The sequence below is a fragment of the Ctenopharyngodon idella genome, chromosome 16 (genome assembly GCF_019924925.1).
Source record: "Ctenopharyngodon idella isolate HZGC_01 chromosome 16, HZGC01, whole genome shotgun sequence".
In the NCBI taxonomy this organism is placed as follows: domain Eukaryota; kingdom Metazoa; phylum Chordata; class Actinopteri; order Cypriniformes; family Xenocyprididae; genus Ctenopharyngodon; species Ctenopharyngodon idella.
The window spans coordinates 15,515,733-15,540,226 of NC_067235.1; the positions used below are offsets into that span (position 1 = coordinate 15,515,733).

General features: G+C 37.4%; 3 protein-coding genes and 1 long non-coding RNA gene across 9 annotated transcripts in view; 3 read left to right on the forward strand and 1 right to left on the reverse strand.

The window, feature by feature from the left end:
- On the forward strand, window positions 1-17,372 carry cnfn (cornifelin). The gene is made up of 4 exons (XM_051866170.1): window positions 1-337; window positions 504-617; window positions 16,033-16,169; window positions 16,316-17,372. Exons 2-4 carry the CDS (start codon window positions 506-508, stop codon window positions 16,403-16,405), a joined length of 339 nt encoding a protein of 112 aa, XP_051722130.1. The 5' UTR covers window positions 1-337; window positions 504-505; the 3' UTR covers window positions 16,406-17,372.
- LOC127497602 (uncharacterized) lies at window positions 624-12,682 on the forward strand. Its single transcript, XR_007925582.1, has 3 exons — window positions 624-1,553; window positions 10,263-10,372; window positions 12,201-12,682. It is a non-coding gene; the product is annotated as an uncharacterized LOC127497602 (long non-coding RNA).
- On the forward strand, window positions 16,621-22,154 carry tlr21 (toll-like receptor 21). Of its 3 annotated transcripts, XR_007925581.1 has the most exons (3): window positions 16,621-16,752; window positions 17,510-21,691; window positions 21,813-22,154. XR_007925581.1 is itself a non-coding variant. In XM_051866162.1 (2 exons), the coding sequence occupies exon 2, from the start codon at window positions 17,617-17,619 to the stop codon at window positions 20,572-20,574; it is 2,958 nt and encodes a 985-aa protein (XP_051722122.1). In that variant the 5' UTR covers window positions 16,621-16,752; window positions 17,510-17,616; the 3' UTR covers window positions 20,575-22,154. The 3 variants fall into 3 exon arrangements, 2 of the variants coding, with proteins under 2 accessions (XP_051722122.1, XP_051722124.1); XM_051866162.1 differs by having other exon boundaries at window positions 17,510-22,154; XM_051866164.1 differs by having other exon boundaries at window positions 16,693-16,752; window positions 17,507-22,154.
- The window catches only part of LOC127497599 (uncharacterized), a 4,366-nt gene continuing 465 nt past the window's right edge, over window positions 20,594-24,494 (reverse strand). Inside the window, exons 3-6 of one of the 4 annotated variants that reach the window (XM_051866166.1) lie at window positions 23,069-24,480; window positions 22,160-22,308; window positions 21,447-21,992; window positions 20,594-21,346 (exon numbers count right to left, since the gene is read on the reverse strand). In XM_051866166.1, the coding sequence (XP_051722126.1) occupies window positions 21,465-21,992; window positions 22,160-22,308; window positions 23,069-24,473 (2,082 nt within the window). In that variant the 5' untranslated portion in view covers window positions 24,474-24,480 and the 3' untranslated portion in view covers window positions 20,594-21,346; window positions 21,447-21,464. Of the gene's footprint in view, window positions 21,993-22,159; window positions 22,309-23,068; window positions 24,481-24,494 lie in introns of all 4 variants that reach the window. The other 3 variants (XM_051866168.1, XM_051866167.1, XM_051866165.1) reach the window with 3 other exon arrangements.

A 24,494-nucleotide genomic window follows, 5' to 3' on the forward strand; every position in this document is an offset into this window, starting at 1 on the left:
CTGAAGCCAATTACCTATCTGTCAAAAGGGCCAATGTACATATATTCACGAGGTACAAAAACAATGTTCTCTTCTAAATGTTTTATTGATTGTAGATAACATATACTGTCTTGATGGAAGGGTGTGGAGACCTGAAATAGTGTAAAACTCCTCGCCCCCAAATCAAACACTTCACCCTTTAGTTTACAGGTCACATAAACCACTCACCACTGGTAACAGTTTCTCCTCCCCTATGTCATGTTGAGGTGATTTCCAACTTCACTGAGATCTATCAGACATTGAACATCATTCCCTGAGAAAGTAAGACACATACCAGGAAGCCACTCTAAAGAAAAAGGTGAGAGAGAGGGTATCTTTGCTATAATAGCCATAAAATAAAATAAAAATGTTTTAGTTGCAACAAGACAACTTTACTGTATTTTTAGCAACAATGTAAAAGTGTAAGATAAATTGTCACTGCCAATTGTAAATGATTATATCATTTGCTGTATGTCTTTTGTCAGCGATGTCATATCAAACAGAGCCAATGACTTCCCAGCCACAAATGACTGTAACCAGCTACACTGTCTCTCACTGGAGCTCTGATGTCTGTGACTGTTGTGAGGACTGCGGCATTTGTGAGTGAGAGTGTGTGTGTGTATGTGTGTGTGAGAGAAAGAGATTGACATTAATCAGTTTTTAATTTATTAGTGTAAATCTATTTTGTATAAAGCTGCAGTCCGTGACTTTAACCAGCCAGTGTTCAAAACGATCCTTACCTTAGCCTGATTTACAACGGTAAGCTTGTAATAATGTTTTCTAATTCGAGTAGCACTGGTGGGTTTCCACTGGAAATTCAAGCATGTTTACATAAAGAAGGGGTCCCAGCCAGTAGGCTATATGGCATGTGAGGATGCTGCAGGTGGCGGCAGCCTTTTCTCACAGCAGCTGGAATAATTAAACTTATTTTGATGGTGGATTGTATGGTATAACAAATTAACGTTAGAGAGTAGACTGTACAGAAATTGAAATCTACAGGTAACGCTAATACACACTAAATACACATACACTGTCAGAAAAAAGGGTACGATTGGGGTCCATTGTGAGCACTCTGGGTAGAAATGCTTTGGTTGTACCCTCAATGGGTCATATTTACACCTTAAGGACTAATATGTACCATTTTGGGGAAAATAAGGTACACATTTGTTTCTAACTGTCAAAGGGTCCATATTTGTACCATTTAATCAACAAACAAAGGTACAATCACTTGTGTGACTGAAAGGTTGACAGGGGGTGGGTAGTTCAAGACTGCCAAACCATGCAAGTGCATTAAATTTGTGCACCTGAGCATTATTTCAAGCTAGACAAATGTTTATATACTCATCTTTTTAAGCAAGAAACAACGTGGGCGATTTAAAAAAAATATATAATATGCAGTCAGCCTCTCAAATTCAAACAGCCCGCGCAACTCGCGAGCATCACAGACGACAGTTGGACGGCCTGATGGTTTCTCCTAAAGATGAGAGAAGCTGGGATATAATTCACCGAAGATGAAGAATCACAGAAATTGAGAGGTACGTAATTCTTGTTAAATTAGTTTATATTTGTATGAAACACCCCGCAATATATTTTGTGTATTTGCCCAACTTTGTCGTGTCCTCCCGCCAAAAAATATGTGATGGTAATAAAACCAACATATGGTTTGCCTAGTTAAGACTGTTAATGTTATTAGAGCAGAATTGTTTGTGGCTAGCTTATAGTTTTAAAGTCCCCGTGAACCGGAAGTTGCAAACGACTTTTCTCCAGTGTTGTGGTGTATTTCCAAGTGAAACGGAATATTAAATAGAGGGCAGAGTTTTACTTTAGCGCTCCTCCTCTCAATCTCTCGCTCATAGCAGACTAACGGTTGGAGGGGAGTGGTTTAAGCGTTTTCAACCCAAGCTGTCAAACTGACGTCATCAGAGAAGGAACGCCATTCCAGGCCGGAAGTAACTTTTCAGATTTTGATTAAAGATTACCACAACAAACATTTTTTTTCTGCGTATTAACTTGCACGGATTAATTGTTCACCACAAGACTAGTAATATGCACTAGCAAAGTAAACAGGGTCAATTTTGATTTCTTGATGACTTTAACCTATAGGCCTAACTCTAGCTGTACTTCTGTCTTTATGGAAATAAATTAATGCAAAAAAATTTTTGAAATAAAAAGCTTGTTGAATTGCACTAATTGAAAAAAAAAAAATGCATTACATTAACTGTGCTTGCATTTTGATGTATTGTATTTTTAGGGCTTGCATTTTTATGGGCTGAAATTCAACATGGTCATATATTTAAGCTGTGAATATTTCAATTCAAAATATTTCACACACATTTTCAATAATTAAAAATTCAATAATTTATATTCACCTTTCAGATTTCATTTCCAAAATATTAATTCTGTTTAAAAATACAACCTATAAATTTCGACTAGCAATTTTCGGTCCATTTTATTTCGCTTTACAAATTCGCTTTCATAAATTCAGTGGTTCAAATTAGGCAGAAAATTCGGGAACTGCAGGAAAAGCAGTAGAGTGCCGATGCATGATCTCCATCTGCTGTTAGTCGGCTTCACCAGCAGGTACCGCTAGCGGCTGTTTACGAAGACCAAATCAACAGTTAGAAACAGGTCATTCATTCAATAAAACGGATTTGCAGAAATAGAGCAAGCGGTAAGTGTACAGGTGCTGGTCATATAATTAGAATATCATCAAAAAGTTGATTTATTTCACTAATTCCATTCAAAAAGTGAAACTTGTATATTATATTCATTCATTACAAACAGACTGATATATTTCAAATGTTTATTTCTTTTAATTTTGATGATTTTAACTGACAACTAAGGAAAATCCCAAATTCAGTATCTCAGAAAATTAGAATATTGTGAAAAGGTTCAACTTTGAAGACACCTGGTGCCACACTCTAATCAGCTAATTAACTCAAAACACCTGCAAAGGCCTTTAAATGGTCTCTCAGTCTAGTTCTGTAGGCTACACAATCATGGGGAAGACTGCTGACTTGACAGTTGTCCAAAAGACAACCATTGACACCTTGCACAAGGAGGGCAAGACACAAAAGGTCATTGCAAAAGAGGCTGGCTGTTCACAGAGCTCTGTGTCCAAGCACATTAATAGAGAGGCGAAGGGAAGGAAAAGATGTGGTAGAAAAAAGTGTACAAGCAATAGGGATAACCGCACCCTGGAGAGGATTGTGAAACAAAACCCATTCAAAAATGTGGGGGAGATTCACAAAGAGTGGACTGCAGCTGGAGTCAGTGCTTCAAGAACCACTACGCACAGACGTATGCAAGACATGGGTTTCAGCTGTCGTGTCAAGCCACTCTTGAACAACAGACAGCGTCAGAAGCGTCTCACCTGGGCTAAAGACAAAAAGGACTGGTCTGCTGCTGAGTGGTCCAAAGTTATGTTCTCTGATGAAAGTAAATTTTGCATTTCCTTTGGAAATCAAGGTCCCAGAGTCTGGAGGAAGAGAGGAGAGGCACACAATCCACATTGCTTGAGGTCCAGTGTAAAGTTTCCACGGTCAGTGATGGTTTGGGGTGCCATGTCATCTGCTGGTGTTGGTCCACTGTGTTTTCTGAGGTCCAAGGTCAACGCAGCCGTATACCAGGAAGTTTTAGAGCACTTCATGCTTCCTGCTGCTGACCAACTTTATGGAGATGCAGATTTCATTTTCCAACAGGACTTGGCACCTGCACACAATGCCAAAGCTACCAGTACCTGGTTTAAGGACCATGGTATCCCTGTTCTTAATTGGCCAGCAAACTCACCTGACCTTAACCCCATAGAAAATCTATGGGGTATTGTGAAGAGGACGATGCGATATGCCAGACCCAACAATGCAGAAGAGCTGAAGGCCACTATCAGAGCAACCTGGGCTCTAATAACACCTGAGCAGTGCCACAGACTGATCGACTCCATGCCACGCCGCATTGCTGCAGTAATTCAGGCAAAAGGAGCCCCAACTAAGTAATGAGTGCTGTACATGCTCATACTTTTCATGTTCATACTTTTCAGTTGGCCAAGATTTCTAAAAATACTTTCTTTGTATTGGTCTTAAGTAATATTCTAATTTTCTGAGATACTGAATTTGGGATTTTCCTTAGTTGTCAGTTATAATCATCAAAATTAAAAGAAATAAACATTTGAAATATATCAGTCTGTGTGTAATGAATGAATATAATATACAAGTTTCACTTTTTGAATGGAATTAGTGAAATAAATCAACTTTTTGATGATATTCTAATTATATGACCAGCACCTGTATGTGTGATGATTATCAAGGCCAGTACAAATGCAGAAAAGCTGAAAAATACACAAAACCTGCATTTATGTTTAATTCAGTTTAAGATTACTTTCCCTGTGTAGGCTACATGTAAGCAGATTTTTCTACAGTGAGCGAGATTATAACGTTTTTCCCTATGCTGATGTACAGATCAAACGTTAAATCTGAGGAGACATATATTTCTCTCTGTTGTTTAGTTTCCTTAACTTTATATCACAGCACTGTGTTGTAATACTAGGATTTTCCTCATACGTCATAGGATTCCCCTGCCATCAGGACATATAAAATGCTTAACATAGCTTAATGGACTCGTACAGTGATATAAAAGACCAAACTCGCACCTTATTTGTGATGTAGGTTATACTATATAGGCTCCAAGAAAGCAGATACTGGCATAAAGCAGTCTTTATGCCAGGCTTTTCTCAAAATTTGCGGCAAAATTTACAGCATGTTTTCATGGTTTCACAGAGATCATCGCCCCCCAGTGGTGAAACATTGAAATTTCGAAACGTTTCGAAACACTTATGACGTAACAAAGCCTCATTTACTGAAATCACGTGACTTTGGCAGTTTGATACACACTCCGAACCACTGATTCGAAACAAAAGATTCGGAAAGCTGCGAAGCTTCATGAAGCAGTGTTTTGAAATCACCCATCATTAGATATTGTTGAATAAAGTCATTATTTTGTTTTTTTGGTGCACGAAAAGTATTCTCGTCGTTTCATAACATTAAGATTGCACCACTACAGTCACATAAACTGTTTTAAATATGTCTTTAGTATCTTTCTGGGTATTGAAAATGTAAATTAACTTGCTGTCAATGGACGCCTCACTGAGCCATCGGATTTTATCAAAAATATCTTAATTTGTGTTCCGAAGATGAACGACGGTCTTACGGGTGTGGAATGACATGAGGGTGAGTAATTAATGACAGAATTTTCATTTTTGGGTGAACTAAGGTGGCATCAGCCCCTGATTTGGCAGTGTTGTGAGGACTGACAGAAAAGCGCTGAGCTTGAGTTGAGATGCAGATAATATTAACTTTTTTTATTATTATTAATAAATATTAAAATATATATACTAGGGTGTGGAAATGGCTAATAAGCCAACAAGTGTTTCTCTGCAGCATCTACTACAGTTGTTATTTATTCTTTTTTATTTCTAAATAAGTGTTTGCTTTCCTACATCGTGAAACCTTTAGTTTTACAAATGGGGACAAACTATGAAGTATGAACAAATAATGTTTTGGACATCACATTAAAAATAACATTCAAACTGGGCAATATATAAAGCTTTGAAGTGCTGGGAAAAGTTGTATGAAGCACTTAAAAGCACTCGAAAACATTAGACCATTTCTGCCACAAGTTATTTCTGTTAGTGTCACAATGTTTCTCGTGGTTTCCAAATTATATGTGCGCTGGGAAGAAACCGATTGAATTCACCACAGAATTAATAACATCGCTGTGAAATCTTGTGAGAAGCATTTAGGTTAAATTTGTCGCAGAATTCTCTGTGAAACCACAGATACCAGATCAAATTTCAGATATCATAGACTATCAGATCAAACGGTGTCCACAGCAGCACCGTTTGATCTGATATCTGTGGTTTAACAGAGCATTCTGCGACGAATGTGAACGCTTCTCACAAGATTTCACAGTAATGAAATTAATTCTGCTGTGAATTCAAGCAGTTTCTTCTCAGCGCACGTGTAGAAATGTTGTGTGATCGAGATCGGCCCACTTGCTCTGAGCTCCAGTCGCGACGCGTTGTCTATCCATGGGTTTCAAAGACGTCACTTCCGCTATGCCCGCCGCCATTTTTGTGTCCGACACGGCAACTAACACAGCAACGCTTCATTGTACCAAAGAATATACACTAACAAGAAGCGACACTCAATAGAACGTCCCATTGCAACACCGGCGCCCAGCAGCAGCCCTGCGCTTCCGCCATTTTGGGGTGAAAGCGAGTCGGCAGTCCACTAGTTTCTATGGTAATATGAGCTGCTTTGTTAAAAAAAACCTGAATGATGACAACACAGAATAAAATACTATCACTAGTGATCATCAAATCCTTTTAACAGTTTATTTTACACATTTTGTGTTTAAGTCTTCCACTTTTTTCACAAAACCTTTGCTCTCTAGAAACCCAGTCAGTTTGGGTTAAAATTCTTTGAAGTTTAAGTATTAGCATTATAAACACTGAATTAATACCAACATATGAATTTAAATTAAGGACATGCATCAGAAAAATTGGGAATGTAGGCCAATAAATATATGAATATAACAGCTTGATTTTGCAGTGTTGTCTAATGTCCGTTAAAGCAAAAGTGTCCAAAAGTGGGAATTATGCGATAACAGACACAGCAATACATCATGTATTATAAGATCGTTTGTAGCGTGATCCATTAAAACAATATTTAAATTCAGACCTAGATACTATTATTACTATTACTCCACTAGGTCTGAAATATATTGTTAGCTGCAAACATGATGATCTTAAATGTATTAATTATTAATTTACTATTAATAAATGTGTAAAGTTGCATAAAATGGAAATACTCAATAAAGTAGGCTAACTACGTTACCTCAGATGGTTGAATGGTTAGATTTATTTTACCACAACTAGTAAAATAAAACATATATAAGACAATACAACATTTACTGTAGGAGCCATACAATTTACTGTTCTACTGCGCTTCTGAGTTGGCAGTGAAATTCGCCGATTTTGGGTGCGCAAGATGTGAAGGATTCTATGGTGAAGTTAGTATTTTCACCCCATAATGGCGGCCGCGCTACCGGAGCGCCATCTAGTGGCTGTTACCCAAAAAGTGTAGCCTCTTGGGTTCTATACTCTTTGATTGTGCTGATGATCATCTTTAGCTTCCAGCGAGCACTCAAACAGCAACACAAAACATTAATAACTATGACTGTGGCTGTCATATTAATAACATTATAATTGTATACACAGTTGATTCGGAGAGAAAGTGGGCCTTGGCTTAAAAAAAGGCTGGAAACCACTGGTATACACTATTGTAATAAAATGTTGTGAATTATTTGGGCTTAGTTGCTGTGTTTCGGCGTGTTGTTACAGGAAGAACGCATCCACAACAGGAGCTACATTCACGTTTCTTAGTTCAAGTTCATGCGTGCATGATTTTGTGCAAATTTAAGTTGTTATGTTTATCTTGTATAAATATATCTGAATTATCCTATATAGAATGTGTTCTGTTGAGTTAATTAACCTTCTAGCAAAGCGCTTTAGTTTATGGCCACTTTTTGAAACGTCTCGCGGCACGGATGTATACTAATACAAAAGAAACATCTCTTGTTTATTAACAATTCGTTTGTCTGTGTTAAATAATAGGCGATTTGGCGCTGGGATGTGTCATTTTTGAAATCACGTTGAGTGCTCGTTGCCGCTGTTATCAGTGGCGCAACAGTTTTCTCTTTGCGCTCGTGCACAGTGCGCAGTCTTCACACGGACGAGCGCTTCAATCTATCGATGTTGCGGCCGCAGACTCTATTTGTTCCGGTGAAATCACAAACAAAATGCACATAAACGTGTCTCTGCTCTTGAAAAACAATCACTGATGAACAGCTTTGGTTTTAATGAGAAAAAAATAAAATATATAACACGAGGGCGGATTAGAACCCAGAACCTCTGGCACGCTGAACAAAAGCTTTACCTCTAGTCCATCAGGACAATCTAACACTAGATGTGGATTTACATATTTACTAACTAATGTAAATACTTTCGAGACTAACTACATATTGTATTATAGTTGATGTAAGGACGAAACTATCATATTAAACATGAGGTCTATATCAATAAATTTTGTGCATTTAGTATTATAATGATACACACACATTCCCGACACACACATTCCTGTCCCACCCACTTTTTAAAACGCCACTGATTACAATAGTGTGTACAATTATAATGTTATGAATAAGACAGCCCCAATCATAGTTATTAATGTTTTGCGTTGCTGTTTGAGAGCAAGATGATCATCAGTTCAATAAAACTGTTTGGCTGCCAGTGGTGTGGTCCCTTCTGATTGAAGCCAACAATTCCGCCGATCTAACTCCTTTGGGATCGATTAAAATTGTAGTTCGGGGTTTCTCTGACTACTGTTAAAACAGCTAACAGCACCACATATCCCAGGCATATTGTAGCCTAACCTTGTTGTGAACTTTCTAGGAGTGTTTCTTCTTCCTTTGGTAGCTGTAGCTGCTGTGACCATAGACTGAATTTCAATAAACTGAGTTTCAGTCACTGAAACAGGTAGCGCAGCTGTGACCAGACACAAATATGGTGGCGATAAAACACAGTGACGTCACATGAAACCCGATTATTGGTCCGAGCTGCGCAGCTCAAACGAGTTGACTAAATGCATGTTGCAATGACGTCACGGGACGCGTCTAAGCCCAAAATCTGCGGCAATTAAGAAAAAATGCAAGATCCTCCGATTACTGAGGGGTTACTTGATTTTGCGATAAATTCAGCGATCGCAGAATCGCGAAATCCTGGAGGGACTGATAAAATTGGTTTGACACTGAAGGTTTGATATTCGCAAATTTAGGGACTGCCTCTAAAGTTATGACATTTGGTATTCACGTTCTACCTTCAATAGCATTTAAAGAGAATAACTTACAGTCACAAAACCAACTGTGTTCCCTACACAGGGAAAGTAACTGTAAAAACACTGAATTAAACATAAATGCAGCTTTTGTGTCTTTATCAGCTTTTCTGCATTTGTACCGTCCTTGATAATCATCACACATACACTTACCGCTTGCTCTATTTCTGCAAATCCGTTTTATTGAATGAATGACCCGTTTCTAACTGTTGATTTGGTCTTCGTAAACAGCCGCTAGCGGTACCTGCTGGTGAAGCCGACTAACAGCAGATGGAGATCATGCATCGGCACTCTACTGCTTTTCCTGCAGTTCCCGGATGTGAAATGTTGAATTTTCTGCCTAATTTGAACCACTGAATTTGTGGAAGCGAATTTGTAAAGTGAAATAAAATGGACCGAAAATTGCTAGTCGAATTTTATAGGTTGTATTTTTAAACAGAATGAATATTTTGGAAGTGAAATCTGAAAGGTGAATATAAATTATTGAATTTTTAATAATGAAAATGTGTGTGAAATATTTTGAATTGAAATATTCACAGCTTAAATATACGACCATGTTGAATTTCAGTCCATAAAAATGCAAGCCCTAAAAATACAATACATTAAAATGCAAGCACAGTTAATGTAATGCACTTTTTTTTTTCAATTAGTGCAATTCAACAAGCTTTTTATTTCAAAAACATTTGGCATTAATTTACTTCCATATGTCTTAACACGCCACTCAACAGTAGGATATAGAAAGCAGTCAGACTCGACTGAACGAAAGATGTTCATCTATAATATGTTTACATAGGAAAATAGGGGGAAAACCAGTGCATTCTGTGCGAACCGGCCCTTATATTAACGAAACTTGAGTCTCGACTGTGAAACAGACTTATAAAACCAGACTTTTCAACTGATCTGACCGTGTTTATGCGGTACGCGAGAGCCGCGTCACGCGTACACAGGGGTTGTACTGTATTATTATTAAGTGATAGATGTCATTTTAATGTTGATGAGATCTAGCCTCGAACGCACGCTGATCTGTCATTGGCTGCTTTCAGACTATGAGGTGGATGAGGATGAAGTGAAAATGATCGAAAAACTACTTCAAGCGACATGGTGGTGTAAACTATAGAAGCAGTGCACGAATGCTATTTTGTTTTACAATACAGTGTATAGAGGACATCTTATAAGTTCTAATGAACAGAAGTTGATGGATCCTGTTTATATACATAAAAAAAAAAAAAAAAAAAAAATGGAGGTTTACCTTCTTATCTGATTTGTTTTTACCCTCTGTGTTTGCAATCTTGGCACCAGTCCCTCAAACATAAACTCAGTGGAACTTGCACCTCTGGTTCTTGAAGGTGAGGTCAGAAAGAGCAAGGAGAGCAAGGCTGTCTGAAGAAACTCCAGGAGGAGTCTCACAGGTATGTACTCTTATAGTTTAAAGGGTTAGCTCACCCAAAAATGAAAATTCTGTCATTAATTACTCACAGTCATGTTGTTCCAAACCTGTACATATTCGTAACACAAATGTAGATATTTTTAATCTGAGTGATTTCTGTCCCTCCATTCACAGCTATGCAACTACCACTTTGATGCTTCAAAATGTTCATAAAGAGATTATTCATGTTCATATTAATGTTCATAATTAATCCATATGAATCTAGCAGTTTAGTCCTAATTATCTGAAGAGACTTGATCACTTTATATGATGAACAGATTTAATTTAGGCTTTTTTCACATATAAACACTCATCAACTCACACATCAGTTGTGTTAAACGGAAGCTCAAGCATGTTTGTTTGATGTGCGAGAACTATCATCACTTAAGCACACTCAGTTTTCTTTGCTACTGCTAATGTGTTTGACGGAAACACTACAGCAGCTGGAGAAAAAAATATATTTTAAAAAAATATATATATGTATTTTTAAAGGTCAACTAATGGAAACATTAATCACCATCATGGTAACCTCAAATGAAACAAACATGAGAGTTAAACTTCTATTATTTCTCAATAAGAACTGCTGTAGATGAATGACAGAAATAAAGTCAGTCTGGTTAGTAATAAGTGAAGCTGGTAATGCTGTTTGTGGAGTTGTTTAATCAGATCTTCAGAGATTTAATGTCTTTTATCTTCAGTTGATTTCATCTAAGGCTGTGACTGAAGTCAGTTGTAGTTCTTGTTTCTGCTCTTCTCTTTTTTTTCTTCTTTCCTTCAGTGATTCTGCTTGATAACAGGCTTGTTAATGCTGAGATGACTCTATAAATAATATATAAAGATTTTGTGGATCAGATAAGGTCCAGTTCTGGTTTATTTATTTGCTCTTGGCTGACATGTGGCATTTCTATGGCCTGATTGTGGCCCAGATCTGGCAAACAGGAGTGGTCCGCCCAAGTGCCATCATTCCTGCCACATGTGGCCCAGATCATCATTCCGCATGTGCCAGATGTGGGCCAGGTCTGGGCCGACACAAATTTGCTATCTGGGGAGGTTCATTCTCGTGTGTTACACCAAGTTTGCTGATCAATGTTTATATAATTAAAAGCCTAAATAAAATCTGTTCATCATATCAATTGAGTCTCTTCAGAAAATTTAGACTAAATCGCTCAATTCATATGGAATTGATTTATAATCTCTTTATGAATTCTTTTAGTTCTGTAGCTGTCTGCAGGGACAGAAATTGCTTAGATTTCATTAAAAATATCTTCAAATATATAAAGATGAGCGAAAGTCTTATGGGTTTGGAACAACACGACTGTGAGTAAATGACAGAATTTTAATTTTTGGGTGTACTAACCTTTCAACACTGTGTTGCTACAAACTGTCCTGACCAACCCCCACCCACCACCCCTAGTAATGACTATTTTAAGCATTTGCAGGAAAGGTAAGATAATGTTCTCCATTTTAAGCAAGTGCTGCAGCTAAATCATCTGCTGCTTTAAATGCTGGAGCTCTTTATTTCTGATTGGCTTCCAATGTTTTTGTTCATCAGTTGGAAAAAAAAGTTCCCCCAAAAATGATTCCAATGATATTGTTCCTCTTGTGTCATTATTGTTACAGTTATGGTACAGTTATCACTATTGTCTAAGAATGAAAGTGTGAATTAAAAATGTTATGGTTGTAGTTATTGTCCTTGGTGCGAATCAGCCTTGATTTAAATTTCTATCCTATTGTGGTTACAAAAATGTAAGGTTAAAAAAAATGTAATTGTGCATTTGAGGTTGTACTAATTTTTAATTTGTCTCCAACAGGAGTTTGCAGTCGTTGGTCAGGATGCATCCTCGATTGAAGGTCATGTGAATGGATATTCATAAGATGCAACCAAACACCTTGGTTTTCAAACTCTTTTGGCTTCTGTGTGGTGAGCTTTTAAACCAAATGTCTCATGCTTCACATTTCCATGCATACCTGAATGGAGTATAATTTAACCAGGTCAAAAGATGGACTTGCGGACTCTTGAAACATACTAAGCCTATGATGAATTGTGATTCACAAGAATGTTTAAAATGTACAGTTAAAATGAAATGTGTAGTACTGTTTAATGTTTTAAAGAGTTACAGGTAATGTGTGTACTGTTTTTGGAAATGTGAAATTGATCAATATGTAAATGCATCCTGCAATATTGATGACACATTGTGATACAATGTTTAAATGTTTTTCCTTTGAAATCTGTGCATGAAATTGTGAGATTGTAATATTTTTAATGTTATTTAATAAATGTGGTAAAACAGCATTATGGCCTTTTTAATATGTTGTGTGGGGTACAAACGAACCATCATGAGGTACAAAGGGCTTGTCACTGGGGCAGTACCCCTAAAAGGACAAATTTGTACCATTTTAGGGGTACATGGTACCATAGCACTACAAGGTACAGTTTGGTCACCAAAGATACATATTTGCCTTTGAAAGGTACAAACTGCAAGGGTACCAATATGTACCCATTATAAAGGTGTACCCTTGAGGGTACTGCCCCAGTGACAAGCCTTTGTACCCCTAAAGGTACAAATTTTGCACATTTTTTCTGACAGTGTAGTCACGCAATGCTGATGTTGTTAACATTAACAATTTGAGAACAAAGTATAACAATGATAATAATTTGCACACACAGTTTGACGTGATATGAGCTAAGCGGTCATTATACTGTGTTTCAAATTATTATGCAAGTGATCATTCAGATTTTAGTTTTTCTAAGAAAGTGTTTGTTTGTTTATTTATCCATGTCTTTTTAGATAACTGGTATCAATCTCAGACGAAATAATTTGCCAGATCTACTTAGGTAAATGGAAACCCTACTTAAAGATGTTGTTCCATATTATTAAGCAAGTCACAGTTCTCTTGCAATGTGGGGAGGAAGAAAGATCTTTCTGAAGATGAAAAGCATGAAAAGGTGCAATGTTGTGCAAAAGGCATGAAAACAACTAATGTTGTGTGAAAAGTGGATGCAGATTATTGAACTGTCATAAGATTTGTGAGTGATTTAGAGCACAGCAGAACTCAGATAAAGTCAGATAAAGGCTTATTAAGGAAACTTTCTGTCAAACAAGTTAATTGTATTAAAATGGCAGCTATAAAAAGCCAGTGTTGAGCAGTAAACAGGTATTTGAAGCTTCTGGTGTCTCTGGAGTCTCAAGAACCTCTCTATGCAGGCTGGCAGTTATGTGTAAAATTGCATTTTAGCAATTCTCTAACCAAATCTCACAAAGAGTAACATTTACAGTGGGTGTAGAAATACATTTTCAAACAGTTTTATTGCTGTGGTGTTTTTTGCAGCATGGGCTAGTGCGTTTTCCTGAATGAAAATCCTTTTATTTCAAAAGACACTATCCTTTTTTTTTATACCATAGCAGAAAATTGTCAGTTATAAACTCCACATATCTTGCATAAGTCATTTTGACACCCTCAGAGACCCTAAAGGGACCTTCCGTCTCACTTCCCAATATTCCAGCCCAAATCATCACCCGCTAGCTTCCTCGCAGTCTTGTTGGAACGTGGTGGCCATTCACCAACCATCCAGAAATCCATCCATTTAGACCATCCATTGTAGTACAGCACTCATCAGTGAATAAAACTATTTAAAATGAGTCTTCATGTATTTCTAAACCCACTGTAAATGTTTCTCTTTGTGAGCTTTGGTTAGGAGTGGCTGAAATGCATCTTTACACACAACTGCCAGCCTGCATGGAGAGGCTTCAAATACCTGTTTTCTGCTAAACACTGGCTTTTTTTATAGCTGCCCTTTTAATACAGTTTTTTTGACAGGAACTTTCCTCAATAAGCCTTTATCTGACCGAGTTCTGCTGTGCTCTAAATCACTCACAAATCTTATGACAATTCGATAATCTCCATTCAGTTTTCACTTGCTTAATAATGTGGAACAACCTCTTTAAGTAGGGTTTCCATTTACCTAAGTAGATCTGGCAAATTATTTTGTCTGATTGATACCAGTTACACTTTCTTAGAAAAACCAAAATCTGTTTGTTTATTGTACTGAAATCCTACTGATATGTCTCTTGCAATAATTTGGAACACAGGCTGCATTTACACTGGCACAAAAAATCCGATCTTTTGCTCACATCTGACACAGATCGGAATTAGTTGCACACGTGTAAACACAAAAATCCACACGAGATCCGATTTTTTCACATCCCATCTAAACCACTTCCAAATGTGGTTTTAAATCCGATACATATCCGATCTCTGGACACGCGACCTACGTCTAAACACGTATATCCGATTCCCATTGGAATTCCAAGGCTGCATTTACACTGCAAGTCTTAATGCACAGATCCGATCTTTTGACCATATCCGATTTTTTGGCCAGTGTGTTTACCTTCATTTTAGACGCGACTGGTATCCGGTATCTGTGTTTACATTACTTCCTGCTCCAAAATGATTGTCATTGATAGTTTTACATGCACATGGTAGATCCTCGGGTTTTGAATAAAACTTATTTATATATTTCATGTCGAGTGGCCATGATTACCTGTCAGAATGGATAAGTTAACAGCTGTCAGTGTCATGGATGAATTGCAGCGCAAAATCTGACTGAACGAATACAGACCGGAAAAAAAGGTAATTTGCGTTTGATATTTTATCTACAGTTATTAGTTTTAGAATTCCATTTTTTTTTCGAGCGAGCTAAGGAGAGAGAGAGTGCGTACGCGAGAGAGAGAGAGATAGCTACAGTGAAGCTTTTGGCCTATAAGAAAAACAACAACGCAGCGGTCTCTTTTAAATTAACCGGGCAAAGGTTGAAATTGCTGCGAATTGCTGTTAAAAAGAAAAGCTGCGAATTTTTAGTGCGAGTGCATACAAGCACGTCTGCTTCATAATACAACATTGAAGCTACCTTTTAGTGAGCAAATGTGTCGCCCTCGCCTTGTGGTGGCTTGGAATTCCAACGGGAATCAGATATGCGTGTTTAGATAGGTCGCATGTCCACAGATCGGATATGTATCGGATTTAAAAATCTGTTTTTTTTTTCTCAGTTGGTCAGAACAAAAGTGGCAGATTTGTTTCTTACTTGTTCAGATGACATTTTCTGGTAAAAATTCTTATTTTGGTCATACTTCTAAGACTACAATCTGTGATTCCGAAGTACAGTATCCACACCGGTGTAGTGACTGACAGCAAACATTAGATTCATCCGTGTTGAGGAGCTGTGCCGATGCACAACCCACGTAAAGATGATAATTCCACAAATAACTGCAATTGCAGGTTTCAAACAGGGATGGCGACAAAGAGGCAAAACTTGCGGACTGCAGCTTTAAGATCATGTAATGGTAATAGAGATTATAAATTAAGTTGTTAAAGGGCTTCCCTAAAAATGAAAATTCTTCCCTAAAAATAAATCATATACTCGTGTAATTTCAAAACCTTCTTTCTTTGAAGAACATTTTTTTTTGTCCATAGAATGAAAGTCAGTAGGGTTTTTTAAAATATCTTCTTTTGTGTTCCGCAAAAGAACAACATGAGGATGAGTAAATCCAAGTGAACTATCCCTTCAATTAATTTGAGTGGCTTGAACCTTACAAAGCCTCATATTGCAAAAAAGTGTGAATTCTGACACTGTTTGTTCCTCAGGTCTGTGTGGGGCATTTATTCCTTGCATCTTGGGTTGTAAGGTGGCACAGGATAATGGTGACAGCTGCTGTTTGCCCTTCCTACCTGGAGCTATGATTGCATTGAGAACCAGCATCCGTGACAAATATCGTATTAATGTAGGCCGTGCAATAATACTAATGTTCAATATTGATTATTGCTTTTTTCCGAAGTTGATGTAGTGTTTTAATTCCTGCTGAAATCTATCATTTCATAACATTGGTGTCAAAGACTAGCACTGCAGTAAGTGCCTTGTTTCTTTTAGGGCTCTGTCTGTGATGACTGGGTGATTATGACCTGCTGTCCTTTCTGTGGACTCTGTCAGATGGCTCGAGAACAGAAGGCGAGAGGCTAATTCAAAAAGAATTAAGGGAAGAGAGTTGCCAAATGCCTGGATTCTTATTATTATTCTTTTATAATATTCCAAACTATATCAGTGATTTAAATGATCCTTACATGAGAATTTACATTATGAATCAATCCTTAATTAAATTATTATATTTGTTTAAAGAAAGTATTCAAGATTTCTCTGCATAATCTAAGTAACTGGATCAGGCATTGTGTCCCATTGTCTGATATTCTTTGTTCTGGCTTGAAACCGTTTTGGTTCCTCTTTCTATTCCTGTGAAAACAATATCCTGTTTAAAAGAGAGAGAACGGCTATGATAGTTTTGCAAAATTATCCGGAGCAATTTCATTAAGGTAAGGTACTGTATTACATTTCTCTTTATATCTAGAAAATGTTCATATGATAAATAGTCAACATAATGAAATTAATTATGAGATCTTGGCTTATTAGGATTGCACACTGGTTTTGAACTATTCATCCTGTTTAACATATAGAGAGCCATTTATTCACATAATGTTACATAGCTCTCTGTCTACTTCCCCATGACAAGATTTATGCCTTTGTATGCACGTTAACATCATATCGTGAGCAAATGGAGCATGTGAAAAAAAAAAAGAGAAATTTGTTAAGCAGAATGTGTCATGCATTTACATGTAAACTTACAAAGTTTTTAATTTAATATGGTTTTGTTGTTTCAATCCATTATTGTTTAATTATTTACAATTTTAAGGAAGTTGATGTAAATAGAACAAAAGGGGGGGGGGGAAAAGAGTCTGAGAAGTGGGAAATTGTCAATTGAGACGGGTTATGTGAGAGCATTAGAGAAGTTTGTTTACTCCTAATGTGAAAGTACACCTAATGTTTTTGTATCTACCTTTTTAGCACCTGTATTCATACATTAGATATACTTCCATAACCTTTGAAGTCATGTTATTAATCTGATAATAAATAAAATAAACATAACATGTCCATAGTCTGTTTCTGTTGTATTTAATATGTTTGAAAAAAAAAAAAAAGTCAATTTGACTAGTAGCATTATGGGTCAATAATAATTTTATTTCTGATTTATTTTTAAACTGATTATAACCTTCCCCTCTTTTTTTCTAGCAGCTGGCTGTGTTAAACTCTCAATATTGGATTAGCTCATACTGAGTGAAGAACCTCGTAGTGTTGCTCTTTGATGAAGGCAGTTACATTTAAAAGTGGAACTGAAAACTATGGCAGATTCTGCATGTCGTGAACTGATCCTAAAGGCAGTATTTATGTGCCTCCTTAAACTTGCCTTCAGCTACAGTTTCAGGAGTTGCACAGAGGATGCAGATTCTAACCATAAAATCTTCACATGTACTAAATGTCATGAACCAGACATAGCTAAAATTGTGAGTGATGTATTTCCAACAGCAACAAACCTTACAGTTTCTTACAGTAACACTACATATGTTCAAGGCCGAAGCTTCTATCATCTGTCCAATCTGACTTCTCTGGTACTGGACAGTAACTATATTTCTAAAATCCACAAAGATGCTTTTAATAATCTGCAACAACTTCAGACTTTAAATCTGTCCTGCAATAACATATCATTTCTCCACCGTGATGTCTTCAGTGACCTCCATAGCCTCACAGAGCTGATCCTGGAAAGCAACAATCTCAATAATACTGACATGTTCCTGTTTTCCAAATTGACAAACCTAACGATTCTCAACCTACGCAGGAATCACCTAAAAAACTTTTCCGCTTTGGTTGAATGCATAACAAACCTGTCTAGCTTGATAAAACTGGACCTTTCCTTTAACAAGTTAACCACACTGAATCACTCCCACCGTCTGCCAGAGTCGCTTGCCAGTCTAAACCTCAGTTATAATAATCTATACAAACTGGGATGTGACAAGTCTTTCCTAATGTATGTGAAAGTGCTAGATTTCTCAGAAAACAAATTGTCATCCAAGACTTTTCAGGGCCTGAATCTGGAGAATATAACATACCTGCGCTTACGCTATACCGGTGTCTCTGCTAACAAGCTTCTTAATTATACCAATGTACGACCGTGGAGCGTCGACTTCTCTGGTTTGAAACTGAAGGACTCTAATGCGCTGTCTTCATTGTGTAATCTTCTGCGACATCACCACCATAAAACACAACACATACATAACATGTACCTCCAGGCCAATTCCATAAAAGCACTAAAACGCAACACATTTGATAATTGCCCAAATATCACAGGTATAATGGACCTCTCACTAAATGATATGAAAACCACTGTCTGTTTACAGTTTCTGCATGGTCAGTACCAACTGGAAAGTCTCAAAATGGAACATAACCATCTGACCAGGCTACTGCCCTGCAACAAAACAGACAAGCTCTACAGCCTGAGAAGCCTGAGCTATCGATACAATCGTATTCTACAGGTCGGAGGTTTTGCCTTCAGTAATACACCAAACTTAACAAACCTCGAGCTAAACATAAACATAATTGCTTATATGCACCATAAAGCCTTACATGGACTCAAAGATCTTGTTACACTTCGTCTCGACAACAACCTTTTGACCGATGTCTACAATGACAGCTTTGAAGATCTTACCAGCCTGAAGACTCTCAACCTGCGCAACAACCAAATATCTGTAATTTTCAACTATACCTTTCATTCTCTGTCAAATCTAACTATTTTAGATTTAGGCGGGAACAAGATCACACAGCTGAAGCCACATGCATTTGATGGGCTGCATAGCTTGGCCAATTTGTATTTAGATAGAAATCGTCTGAAAGAGATCGACAGCGGACTCTTTGGGAAACTCCATGCTACCCTGAAGGTGCTGGATTTAGAGGCTAACCAAATTGTGTATTTTAGAGAACATAAATTTTCGCCATTTATAAATATGTCGAGGCTTCTCGACCTGAAACTTAGTGCGCAGAAACCAAATGGCATAAACTTGTTGCCGCGTGCGTTTTTCCGGGGACTAACTTCTCTGAAAAGACTTTACCTAACTAACAACCATATCATTGGATTTGGTGCTGAAACATTTGATGACCTGAAAAGCTTGGAGCTCTTAACTCTAGACAACTCATGTGCTGGGATAGCCCAACTCAATCCTGGTATTTTCAAAAACCTTCGAAAATTGAATTTACTATCTGTTGAGAACATGGGCATTCAATCTTTTTCAAAAGAGGTCTTTGGAAATTTGACAGGACTAAAGACACTACATCTGAATCGCAATGCCATGACATCTTTGGACATCAGTTTACTGGACAATCTGACCAATCTGACGTACATTGACATGCGCAGTTGCCCTCTAAGTTGTGGCTGCCAGAATAGTGATCTACAGAACTGGACTCTAACCAATAAAAAACTCCAATTTCCATTTCTTTTCAATATTACATGCCAAGACCATCCAGGGTCATATTTTCACAACTTTGACACTAATGTGTGTTATCTGGACATAGAACTTTACCTCTTTTCCTTAACTTTTACATTCACAATTTTATTAACCTTAATACCATTTCTCTATGTCAGACTTTATTGGAAGTTTAAATACGGCTACTACGTGTTTCGATCGTGGTTTGGAGAACAGTGGCGTCGCTTAAGGGACCAGGAGGAAAAATACAAGTATGATGCCTTTGTTTCCTACAACTCGGCAGATGAAGACTGGGTAATGGAACAGTTGCTACCGAATCTCGAGGGTTCTTCTTTTCGGCTCTGCCTCCACCACAGAGATTTCGAGCTGGGCCGCGATATTGTCGACAACATTGTGGCTGCTGTATATGGAAGTCGCAAAACGATCTGCGTGGTCAGTCAGAGCTTCCTTCGCAGTGAATGGTGCTCACTGGAGATCCAGTTGGCCAGCTATCGTCTCTTTCAAGAAATGCAGGATGTGCTTTTGCTGGTCTTTCTGGAGCCTATACCCAAGCAGCAACTGTCCACTTATCACCGTATGAGAAAGGTCATGCTTAAAAAGACCTATTTGCAGTGGCCTGGGTCAAATTGTTCTGATCCAAGCAGTGCAAAAGAACTGTTCTGGAATCAGTTAAAGAGAGCACTAAGGAGCAGCAACACTGGAAACCAAGAGGAGCAGAAGATGGAGGAGAGTGATCAGAGGAGACAAGAGAAGGACATGAAGGAAAGAGAATATTTTGTGAATCAGACACCAACAGATAAGGAAGAGTATTACCTAATGCCCTGACTACATGTATAAGACCAAATTTACAATATAAGATCAAATTTAATTTAATTTACTTCAGTAAAGGATATAAATTCTATAGCCTGCATATATTACAAACATGTAAAAATAATGATGATAATGGAAAAGATACAGTCACCTGAAGCAATTGTTTATTTTTATAAGGCTTTTGTGGTAAAAATGTAATGAAAATTAAATAAATAAAATAATTAAATAAATAGAAATTCAACAGGTAAAATAACTGTGATCTATTTACTTTACAAGAGTATTAAACAGTTGAATTCTTATATTTCAGTTTACTACAAGATATTTTAACAGATATAAAACTTAAATTGTGAAATCAGTTTGATATAAAATATTTTAAATTTTGTACTGCTTTATTAAAAGGATATAACAAAATCACATGCATCTTATTTTTACAGTATACTAAATCTAAGGAAAAAAAAAAGCCCAGTCAAGATATATAGAATAGAAAAATACTTATAGAAGAAATTTGACTAAATTAATAAATAAAATATATAAGCAGCATCGTTGTGGATAGACAATAAACATTTACTCTATTAATGCAGGAGAACAAAAGAAGCTTATTGTGCAGGGCTTTTGATATTTATACAGCACAGAGTGATTTGATCTTAAAAAGTGTCTTTCACTCTTACTACTTGTGTTAGTAGTATATACAAACATATTAGAGAAATCATAATGTAAGCACACTGAACTCTCAAATGACATGTAGAGGTGATGGTCTTTCAATTTTTGTAAATATAAAAAGGTAAATCTGTAATGCAAAAAAAAAAAAAAAGTTACTCGTACAAAGACAGTAAGATGTATGCATAGTTGGACCATATCATCACCAATGATGATTAGATGAGACTAACCTTGGCAAACAGCCTTTTCTATAGGTAAAGGGGTGGATAAAATGGTGTAATTGACCTGGGACAGTGAGTCATACCAAGACGGTCTGACCTGCGCTGTATGTTAAATGGATGTGGACAGCGAACAAAGGGCTCGTACTGAAAGCCTTCTGAAAGATAGGATGCTGAGAATGACAAGGGAGCCCATCTTTCTCTTTCATCCTGAACTTGTTGCTGATGAGACCAGAATCTGGATCCTCCAAAAGATGGTTCGTGTGTTTTTTGTTTTCTGCTCTCATATATAAAATTAAGATCTGTTTCTTCTGTGCACTGTTGAGAGATTCTGGAGAGATCTAAATGTACACTTTTCAAACTCTCTCCTGTGCTCAGTGACTGCTGCTGGGAATAGGAGTACACAGGATGATCAAGCCAAGTGGGGGCTCTGAGTATAGGGGCGGCATGCTTGGTAAAGGTCTGGCTCTGGTTAAAGAGGTCTCTGCTGGGATGATTCTGAGCTCTGAAGCAATCCTGAGACAATTCATCTGCCCTCCACTGGCCAAACTGCAAAGACTGTACATTCAAATTCACATGCAAAATAGAGTCCTGAACTGCAAGGTGTCAAATGTTCTTTCCTCTCTAATAGTCTAGTTTATTACAACTTTGGTATTATTTGGACTTGATTCTTTACTTTTTTTGTTGGAAGACATTAAACTTTGTTTCTGATTTCACTGACTCACCATGTCTGTGTGTGATTGTAGTGGTTCTTCTAGAGAGAATGGAGGGGAAAAGGCGTTCCACTCTTGTACCCAATGTTTCTTGGTTGAAACTCCTCTGTTCAAGTCCAGCTTAACTTCTTCTTTTAAGTAATCATGCTGCATGGCACTGTCTAGAATACAGAGAGGACATTTAAAACTTCCATCATGTACACAAATATTATATTATGAGACAAGGGTCAATGACGTGGCACTCGTTTTTTGTCAGGATATAAAAATGCAATTAATACACATATGCCCGATTTCACAGACAAGCCTTAAGCCTAGCCCTAGACTAAAATAAATGTTTGAGCTGTCTTAACTGAAAGCAACTTGCTCTGACATATCTTAAAATATATCAGTACCATTGTTTTGTCTCAAGATACACACCAGTAATGTTTTTTTTTCTAAGACATGTTTATAAAAGCTACTTAAACTAAGGCCTAATCCTGGCTTAATCTAAGCCCTGTCTGTGAAACCGGGCTATAATGATTCGATTAAACCTTTTCAATGATGAGAATGTTTTTAATTTCTAAATTAAAATTCATTTTGTTATTTTTGGGGTGCATTAGGTTTAAAATGTCAGGGTGATACATCTGTCCTTTTATAATATTAAAAAAAAATAATATTAATAAAAAAGCTTTAAAGCTGCAGTTTCATTAAAATATTATAAACATTTGAAAATTCATACTGTAAAATGTCATGTAGCTTTAAATTTAAAATGTTGAAAATGGAATAAAAGTTTATTTTTTTTATATGAATATGAAAGCAACCTAAATACAAAGATTACATTTCTAGGAACTTTCTTAAACTATATTTCTAAAAGATTTTTCCTTTTCTTTATCTTGGACACTCTTAGTCACTGACCAACATACAAAAAGTGACATACTGTACCTGTCGAAATATCCATGTTCCTGCTGTAACACCTATCCCCATTCTCCACTGCATGGCTAAAAGATGAACAATCTTCATGTCTCTGTCCTGAGCTAAGCTGAGAAGCCATTTGCTTCCCATTCAAGAATGAAAGTAGCCTATGCAAGTTGTGCTCTAACTGGAAACTGTGTCTTTTTTGTAAAGTCTGCATTAGCGTCTCTCTACACTCGGCCAGCAGGGGAGGCCGATGGCTTGGCACATGGAGCTCTGAAGCCTGGCACAAACGTGTTGCCAGCCTTTTCACTGCTTCCCTACAAGATACTGACATTTGCTCCCTCTGCTTGACATTATCTGCTAATTGACCAGACCCAGAGTCCAGTTCAGACAGAGAGGTTAACGTTTGCGGATTTTCCAACATTTGCGGAACTTCCATGTTTGGGAATCCCACCATTGTAGAAGTTTTCTCAAATCTCTGAATATTCATAAAACCATTTCCTTCATCATGGGACTTGAGAGTGCCTGTTTCTGAAATATCAGACTTATTCTTATTAGTTTCAACTGGAGTAGAGCATAACTGATGAACCGGTTCATTTTCTAAGGATGACAAAACCATATGTTCAGTTTCTCTTGGGCTACTTGGACTTTCTTGTCTTGTTTTGCTATTAGTATCTTCTTTCCTGGTGTTGGCATTTCTGACCTTCCTCTCGTCTTCTCTAGATAATCCCATAGGTCCTGTGACTCCTCTATTAGTCTGAATACCACTGTTTTTTCCAATAAGCTCTTTTCTTGAACTTTTCTTCCTCTTCACTTGTGGCGGTGTATTGTTTTCTTGTTCCTGGAGGGGTTCCTGTACTTCATCGAGAGTGCAGTCCTGGTCTGAATCAGGTACTGAGGGGGTTAGTGGTGATGAAATGTGTGCCATAGACGCTTTTCTTTGCTCTTTTCTCTGCTTATCTCTCTTTATTTGCTCGCTCACCACCCTCTCAATATCTATGGACCTAACCTCATGGCTGAAAAGGCCTCGGATGGACGTAAGGCGCCCTTCAGTTATGATGCTTGGCTTCTGGGGAATGAATGGCTTAGCGAATGTCCTCTCTTTTCTTGAACAAGACAGTGGATGGATGTTGCGGCACTGTGCTTTCTCACCACCTCCTTTTCTGCTGTGCTGATAGTATGTGTGAGACTTGTTTCTCTCTTGACCTCGAATCTGATTCCTCTCCTTCCTGGTTTTAAGACGCCTTACTTTATGTGATAAGTTGCAATGCACATCTGTGTTCATGCTGCTACTGCACAATGGTTTGCAGTTGTGAATAGCATTGGCTGCATGACATGAAGACTTGGTTTTGATACTATGGTGGTCATTGGATGTCTTCGGCAAGTTGTGTTTATGTGGAAAGCTTTTGCAGGATTGGTGGCTCATTTTCATGTTAAGACTATAAAACACACG